The sequence below is a fragment of the Syzygium oleosum genome, unplaced genomic scaffold (assembly GCF_021117445.2).
Source record: "Syzygium oleosum isolate NSW1041296 unplaced genomic scaffold, Sole_v2.1 Sole_v2.03, whole genome shotgun sequence".
NCBI lineage: Eukaryota > Viridiplantae > Streptophyta > Magnoliopsida > Myrtales > Myrtaceae > Syzygium > Syzygium oleosum.
Genome location: NW_026607487.1, coordinates 19,182,776 through 19,192,079, shown reverse-complemented (window position 1 = coordinate 19,192,079; position 9,304 = coordinate 19,182,776). Strand labels below are relative to the sequence as shown.

Below are 9,304 nucleotides of genomic sequence, written 5' to 3'. Positions count from 1 at the left end.
TTTGCCACGAATTGATTGGCCGATCGGATTCTCCCGGATAGGGGACACGACGAATTCAGATAACATATAGCGCTTCTTGCCACGCACCCATCACTTTGTGGATGCAGTTTTACCTGATGCGTGCGAACGACGTGGTCTATGTCCATCCATATCGAAAGTTACTCAATTCGAAAGTCCCGAAACATATTGCACTCGTGCCAATTCAGTCTTAAACTTTTTAATTGTGTCAATTTAGTCCTAAACATTTTCACGTTTTGTCAATTGAGTCCATCCAGTCAATTTGGGTGGAAAATTACTGACGTGAATGTTGGCACTCCTACATAGCACGGCTGGCGTTGGCGTGAATTTTTTTAATAATTTTTTCGGTCTTCTTTCTTTTCTTTTCTTTTCTTTACTCTTTTTTCGTTTAGACTAAGGGCTGGCAAGGGTCGCAGCTGACCCTCGCCTACCACAGGCGAGGGCCGACGAGGCTCGCTGTTCTCACCAGCCTGCGTCCTAGCCGTCAGAAAAAGGAAAAGAAAAGAAAACCAAATTTTTTTTTTAAAAAAACTCAAAAAAATTATTTAAAACTGTCAACGTCAGCGCTGGTCATGCAACGTAAGACGAACGGCATCCGCGGTAGCGATTTCCGGCCTAAATTGGCCGGATGGATCAAATGGCAAAACGTAAAAATGTTTAGATGTAAATTGGCACAATTGAAAAGTTTAGGAATGAATTAGCACAAGTGCAATAGATTTAGGAATTTTTTGATAGTTTTCCCTATAAATAACTTATATCATCAAAAGAATAATTTCTTGTTAAATTAAATATTCACGAGCACCCTTGTTTTTTCGCCATATCACGCGCATCCTTTTATTAATGATGTCTGGGAGTATTTTTTTTCTTTCTATATTGATAGAACTTCATAAAGTGTTTATTTTCTCCAAAGTGAAAAATCTTTAGAGTTCAGATAAATACGAGCTTCCTTATCCTTCGCTCTGATCCTGCAGAAGTAAATCGCCCCTTTTCCCGGTGCTTTGTAGTATTTCCAATGGCCCACGACATATGTAGTCTGTGCATGCGCGATTTCAATCCTTGGAAAGTTGAAAGGACGCCAAAAATTCCAACCAGACCAAGCGTGGCATCTGAAAGAGACGGGGCAGAGAGACGAGATTGGCGTCATTTCGAGCTCGGAAAGGTTATGAAATGTCCCACCTTTGGTTCTAAAAGGTTTCGGTCGCTAATCATTTCATTTCATTTCATGTGAACTAAAAGCACCATCGTGCATAAACCTAAATAAAGTAACAGTAAAGGTGCATGGTATCAGCGTCCTTCATCGGTCATCCGTGTTTCCCACTCGGTTGTCGGATGGAACACCTTCGAGGAGCGCGGTCATTCGCTGGCGTTTCTTAAATTCTTCCGGTCCGAAATTTTGCTATGTGCTTACAATCCAGTTCGTCCATCTTTTTGACTTGACCGGATCAAAGTCTAACCTGTCGGCACCCGTTCGATTATGTAGCCAGCTCGTTTCGTTTGCATGCGTTATATTTTGCTTATCATTCTTTTTGCCATCTTTCGGTGGGTGTGTGTGGGGTGTGAAAGTGACAAATCAGCACGTTCTTGAAAGCCGAATGATTTGAAAAAATGGTGGTGCCAATTGAAACGTGATAGGTAGATCACGTGTAGAGTTTCAGTTTCTCGAGAATGAGCCAACCATTTGACGGAGACCGCTATGACCGTCCAATTTCAGAAGTCGAATGCTCGCGTTTCGCCTCACTTAGCAGACTTTGAAACACATGGTGAGCCATTAAAAGGGAAAACGGTGGATAGTCACTGTCACTGTCAAGTTCTCACGATCCCTTGCGGGGGGGTCTCAAGGAGACCTAACGAAGCCTAGGAGATACGACTCCTGAAAAGGATTGATCTTTAGATTCTGTCATAAAAGATCTCTGAATCTACTTGTGTTTCAAGATCTCTCGTGCTTTGGCCATGAAAGAGAAGGAAAAAGAGAGAGAGAAAGGACCTCTCATGCTGAATATTTAGCTGTGTCGTACGTGTGGGGGACGCTCCTAATGTGGATTCTTCGTATGGCATTTGGACTCCAATGACGTGCGCGTATGACCATATTAAAGAGTTTTTTTTTAGCTAAATTGACCATATTAAAGAGTTAAGAGCTAATAAATGGGGTTAAGTGCACAAGCATACATATACTATCAAACAAAGAATGTTAACAAGAAAATTATCAATTAGGCAACTCTAAAGCCTACGATAAGAAAGTTGACGCGCACAATAGACTGTTTGAGGAACTAGCTAAATAAATGAAAACAAACCGCGAAATGATAGATCATTGAGAATATCCAAAATTCAACTCTCTCTCTCTCTCTCTCTCTCTCTCTCTCTCTCATACCTATAATGGGTAAATCATTGCACTTCAATAAAATGTGGCAATAATCGGTTAAGTATATCACTTAATCCAAACATGTAGTTGAGGATTGACTAACATATGAAGGATAAATTACAATCTCTCACATGTCTCAAATGTGCATATGGGACATAAGATCATCTCCCAGATCATCACAAATAACTTCAGCTGGGAAACCCTCCCAATAAGCTCCAAATCCAATACATATATAGAGCTTCCAAAATTTAATAAAAAAAACACTCTTAGAAGCTCTTACATTAACTGGGTCTTCCAAAATCCCATGGTGCCCTATTTATAATATAAGGCTCAATATTACAATCTTGAAAAAATATAAGGCAAAGAGCTTGAGGATGATGCTATTGCCCTTGATTTCTTGGATCAAATCCATCTCGATATCCTTGAAAATCATAATTGGACGGTGACCATCCAAAGTAGGAAGAAGAAGTCCTTGGCGGCTCATTTTGCGGCTCCTGTTGTTGTTGCTGGTTGTAGTGATAGGACGATGAGCTAATTGATGAAGACGACGTCGATGAAGATTGTTGCGAACCAAAAGGTTCCTGACCGTAGAGATTTGACACATAATAAGGAAATTCAGCGTCGGTACTCGATAGAAGTTGTGCATATTGAGCCAGGTCTGGAAAAGCCGCCTGTGGATATTGAGTAAAAGGCGTCGGCTGAGGATTGATTTGTTCAGGCAAAACATTGACGCCCGAGTTTTGGCAACTTGGATTAGAGTATGAGGCGTACTCGGGGTTGCCTTGAACTCGTTCGGGGAAATTGAGCTTAGCCTTGGTGCCTTTGAACTTGAGAGCTGCCCTATCATATGCCAAGGCCGCGTCCTCGGCGGTCTCGAAAGTGCCGAGCCAAACACGGGCTGCTTTCTTGGGGTCGCGTATTTCCGCTGCCCATTTTCCCCATGGCCTTTGTCTTACTCCTCTATAGTGTTTTTTTCTAACACTCTCTGTGCAAAAATAAGCAAAATCAAAGCCATCAAAGAGAAGATGTAGATACATGCATGTAAATAACGAGTTATGACCACTATTTGTGTATGATCATATGTCACTTCCTTGAAGAGTGCTTGAAACACTGATCAAAGCGCCGTCCTATATTGCAGATACTTTCTCATAGCTTTGTCTATCACACTGTACAAAATATCAATGATCTATGGGGCTAGACTGGAAAAGAGACTACTTCACGTCTTCTTCCAAACAGCTTTATTTGAGAGCATGCTATATCGAAATCAATATCAATTAGGCACAAAATTCATCCCAATGTTGCATTCATGTTGACATGCGATGACATACATGATGACCCCAATGTTGATGCATGAACCTCCATCCTTCGAAAATGAATTTGGTTGGTCGTATAAGCGTGGTTTGATTTTTGTAACGAGCACACCAAGCTTATGATCATCACCAAGTTTCATGTGTATTACTTAATAACTCGGTTGTAACTAGATGCAAGACTTGTACAAAGTCTAACGTTAGGGTAGGAAATTAATTAGTTTGCAAGTATCGTTTGACACCATGACATAATATATGTAAGAAGTTTGTTACGACGAGGGGATTGACGCTTATCATGAAATCAATGTAGCGGGTGAAAGATTTTGCACTGAAGGTAGATCTAGCAAGAATTCTTGAGTGAACGAGTGAGGAATAGAAAGAATTTCATGTTAATCATGATGAACGAGACACAATAAAGTTAAGATGAATTTTGATAAGTACATATCATCATAAAATGCTTAACAAAAAAACTGTGCTACAAATAAATAACCAACACTCCGAAATTTTGGGTTCATATCTTGACACAACCACGCCAATCTACGTCCCATGGCAAAGATCATTACAATCTTTTTTACTCAAAACATTCGTCTAACTATGGTCTGTTTATATATCGAAATTTAGAGTAATTTGGATGTGACAAATGGGAAAATGAAATCTCAAAGCGGGGGTATCCAAGTAAAAGTGGACATTGATTGTGGCATTCAAATTCCATACGCATGTTTTAATTATGGAGGAGAATAGATAAGATTAAGAGGGTCGGCCAAGAAATCGCTATCCATGTATGACCTACATATGCAGCATTGAAACCATGGACTAGACACGATATAAGCGCGTATGCACCATCACCGGCAACGCCTAACCTACCTCCCCCCTTCGAAGTCTTGGGACAAAGTTTTTATAAGCAAGATTAGGAAATGGACAAGAGAATCGATAGGGCGTAGGTCGAGGCCTGTGCTGTCCAAAATGGAATTGAAGTGACTCACGTAATCCGAACTTTCAGACAACAAGAACACCCCCAACAAGCGCCAAGCACGACAGCTTGGTAGGTAAGGGACATCTTTGGACGTTCAACGGCAACAATCAAAATTGCGAACGTGGGCAACGAGAAACGCCTGTTGGACTGAGACACCTACGCTCGTCGCCTTGCTTTGTATAATGCAGAAGAAAATTAAACATATAAACTATAGTAGATTAACTTAGGGCTAAAGATTGAAGATCTCCCAAAGAGAGAGAGAGAGAGAGAGACATTTTGGCGGAAAGTGAGAATAATACAATGAACTTGACCTGAAATTTGACAAGCACATCATGCGCAGCTATATTGATTCTTAGGTTATCTCGGTCTTTATATTCCCACTCTCAGCCCATCAAGTTAGGCCGATCTAAGAGTAACATTCAAGCTAGCCTTTTCTTTTCTTTTTTTGTGGGGGAAAAATAAGTTAAATAATCTAAAGCAACATAGAGACCAAACAGCAGATTTACAGCAGATCTTCCCTTTTCTTACCAGATTTAGCAAAAAAAAGCGAATGATATATGTGGCAATCGATTGAACAAACCCTTAACCATTCTTTAATAGTGCACTCAGCTTTTCAGATAGATTTGATAGTGGACTCGTCGCAAGAAAGGTAGAAAAACAAGATTATAAACCCCCCAGAGAGGGTCAACTGGAGTTTAGGTTTTTGCGACAGCCTGACCTTGATCTGGACGAGCTTGCTGAGGGGGGTCCCGATGCTCCTCTTGCACTGGCGCTGCCGGGTATTCGGCCGAGCTCGGGGTGTCGTCGCTGGTCGAAATGACCCGGCTCAGAGCCGAGACCATTGCCGAGACGTCGATCTCGGAGAGAGAGGACTCGTAGGAGGCGAAATCGTCCTCCCTCTCCTTTTCCTGCGATGATGCTTCAAGGGGAAGCGGCCGCTTTCCATGTCTCCGATCCACCTTTCCACGAGCTTGAGGATAGCCGACGAGAGATCGTGCTGCGTCCGGTGGATAGATCAAGACATGGACTAAATGACAACGCAGGAATCAGTGCTAGGTGTGAGGACAAAGGTTGGAGCCTGGAGGTGATATTGATGGTGCAAGTTAGCTAGTTGGGTGATTTTGGAGAGACCGCAATTTGCCAAAAAGTGAATAGGGCTTTGGGTCGAGGGAAGAGGAATATAGGGGTTCGAAATGGGGAGGGAAGCTTTAGTCATCGGTTTTCCTATATATATATACACTCTCCCTTCTTCCATTTGTTTATACATACTATTGAGAGATGCTATTTTTTTAATATTTTTTTGGGGTTCAAAGTATGGAATTCTGCTCGTCTCCTTCCCCACTTCTCGCTTCTGCTAGGCTGATGAAAACGTTTACATACAACCGTCCGAGCACCTTACATGTATGCCATGATGATATTTACTTGCGTGATAATAAGCGGGGAAATTAATTTGTGAGTGTGTTATATGTATTACGCGCATCTAAACCGTCGAATTTGGCGGAGCCTACATGAGCCCCCAAAAGGAGTAGTCGAAATGGCGATGGACCAATCACTCGACACGGTCTCTCCTAATCGATGTCATATTTGGGGAGGTTGCAAACTCTCACGCTTAAACAATTGACGTTCTCGTTAGTTTTGGGTCGTGCCACCTTGCAAATACTCTCTCTATTCGATGTGTGGTTTGTTCCGTTCTCCTTCGTCATCCTAGAATTTGCATCTTGTCCAGCCCTCTTGCTTCGACAAGCACTGCGCACCCATGTTGGATCGAGTATGGGTCTAGTTGATCCACACACCACGTATATACTGGAGAATGCTTTACTTTGATACTATCTGTAATAATATGGTTTATGTGGGCCAAGCCTCCAAAAAAAGTACGTAACCACACGAGGTTATGATCATATGAGGGTGAGTGTTGACTTATGCATCATTTAATAAGACCTCTCCCTATTGATATGGGACTTCGAATGTTGCTCAATTACTAATGGAATCAATATGATTGCCAAAATTAGAAATTATATACGCATCAGCACCTAAATCCCGCTTATGTCATAATATTCTTTACACCTCCGGTGTACTCTATATAAGTCCATCTGATGTATATAGAGATGGCAAAATGGATCTAGAAGTCATATTTTAACTAATATTGAATGGTGTGGGTCATAAATGACTTGCTTTAAGTTTTAAAAACAAACTTAAGTGAGTCATAAATGAGTTACCTAACAACTTAATGGGTCTTAAAGGGTTTTAGATGGGTTAATTAATAAGGTTAAGTAAATCATAAACAGGTTATTTTTATTTTATTATAAATTATAAATTTTAAAATTTGTTATTACAATTTTATATTTTTCTTTATTTCTTTTTTCTACGAAATTTGGCGAGGGCTAGCCAACCCTCGCTGACACACCACGAAGACCTCGCCCGTCACTGGTGAAGGCCTTGACCCTCATCCGAACGCTGGGTGAGGGTCGGGACCCTGGCCGGACGTAGAAGAAAAAAATGAAAATATAAAAGAAAAGAAAATATAAAAAATTCAATTTTTAATTTAAAAATTTAAATGTTGTCCACTAGATTTGTATTACATAATAATATAATTTTTTTTAAAAATCATAATAAATAAATTTTCATAGATTTGGTTAAATATGAAAATGTTTTCGTAATATGGATCGGATCAGATATGGGTTGAGAAATTTGCTTTACGAACAAATGGGTTAATTGGTTGATTTTGGTTGGATTATTTATGACCTGACCCACTGTTTGATAGGTCTAAATGTATATAACACACTCCTTGAAAATGCTTGACCAATAACAAGCGCCATTGTAGACAACACTCATCGAGGGGATAATTGTCCGATTAGTCTTAAACTTATTGTACGGCAGCCAATTCAGTTTTAAACCTTTCAATTGTGCCAATTTAGTCATAAACATATTGACAGTTTCTCAATTTAGTCATAAACCTTTTTTTGTGTCAATTTAGTCCTAAACTTTTGAAGATTTGCTAATTTAGTCATAAACCTATTATTTGGATATTTAGCCGGAATGACTAAATTGGCAAATCTTCATTAGGTTTGGGACTAAATTGGCAAATCATCACTAAATTGGCATAATTAAAAGATTTATGACTGAATTAGCATCCATACAATAAATTTAGGTCATTTTTGGACAATTTTCCTCTCATCCGGCTGCTTGAGACAACTAGACAATCCGCTGCCTATATGTGGAGCTCGAGAGTAGTGGCATGAAGAAAGCTGTTGTTAGTGCTATTTCGAATTTCAACAGCTGAAACTAATCTTGTTATAGAAATTCACGAAATACAAAAGGTTTGGTTACCAAAAGAATGTGAAAATATATTGTTTTATAGGAGTAGTAACATGTGACTGACTAATCGAGGGCGGGGCATGTCCGATAGTTCTCTTCTTTCGACCTTAATTTTGTCACACCCCACATCTTATGCGCTTTCGATAGATGCGATATCGTCCCAGTTCGTTCCTCTTATTCCCCACACATGTTTTCTGATTTAGATCTTGTTGGCATCTATGTGGCGGCCGCCGCTCGATAAAGATGCCCCTAGCTCTTGTTTATACACACTCCAGCAGCTATTTTATTGAAGGACGTGAATTGCAATCCGAACGTTTCGTAGCAGGCATTGGGACCCTTATGATAACACCCATTGGAGATCGCAACTACGCCTCCCTCTTTTAACTTATCAAAAGGCCATAGGAAATGAACCCCTCGGTGGAAAATGACAAAACTGCCCTTACGCTCTTTAAGTACTTTTACATACTAATCTTGTAACCTAACTCTGTGTCTTCACCCTTTATGAGTATTTACACCACATAACCTATAAATCTCTCTCTCTCCGAAAAGAAAAGTCTATCGTTAAGGTTCTGCACTTTTCTTCGTTTATGGAAGCCCTTTCTTATATGAAGCCTGTTCTAACATTTGCTGACATGGGCTGTGTTGAAAATTAAGGCAATCCGAAGATTACTCGGAGGAAAAATTGACCCAGCGTCGCTGTGCCGAACCGCCAAACACATCTCTGCCTTTCGCGGATTGCGTGGCCCCAGAGCGCTGGTCGCCCTTGCTATGAACGATTTCCACGTAATGAATGACATCATCAGCTCAATCTCTTTCGCTATTGAGTACTTGATTTAATTAATAACGTGGTATTTACATGGGTTTCGTGTTCAGCTTCGCGGACGCGACAGAAGGCTTCCCCATCGCCTCGCAGTTTTGCTTGCTCGGAGTATCTTTTATCTCTACCTTTTTTTTTTTATTGGCATCTGAATTCGGTTTATATTTATTGATTGAATGTTCGGATGCCAATGTGTTGAGAATGTATCTTTAGCTTGAGCGGATTTCCTAAAAAAAGGGGGTTTCCTTTTCTGATAGGAATTATATATATCAAATACACTAGAGCAAATCATAGGAGTATCAGATTTTATCTCTGTGAGGCTAAACACCGTAAGTTTCGGTGTATTTTAAGTGTGGAATCAGATTTTATCTCTGTGAGGCTAAACACCGTAAATTTTGGTGTATTTTAAGTGTGGAACACTTGAACATGTGAGTGGTTATACCTCTGAAATTGTCCGATTTAGCTAGTGGATAATTTGTGGCTATCTCTCTGTGTGGAGTAAGTACCGACACTTT

The 9,304-nt window shown here is 40.3% G+C and overlaps 1 protein-coding gene across 1 annotated transcript; it reads right to left on the bottom strand.

Moving 5' to 3' along the window:
• Nucleotides 1-2,409: 2,409 nt before the first annotated feature.
• Nucleotides 2,410-5,703, bottom strand: LOC115672118 (ethylene-responsive transcription factor ERF113; the record flags this gene model as incomplete). The annotated part of the gene is made up of 2 exons (XM_030593893.2): nucleotides 2,410-3,362; nucleotides 5,376-5,703. Coding segments are annotated over 2 exons (933 nt in total), but the record flags the coding sequence as incomplete, so codon positions are not given.
• Nucleotides 5,704-9,304: the final 3,601 nt, after the last annotated feature.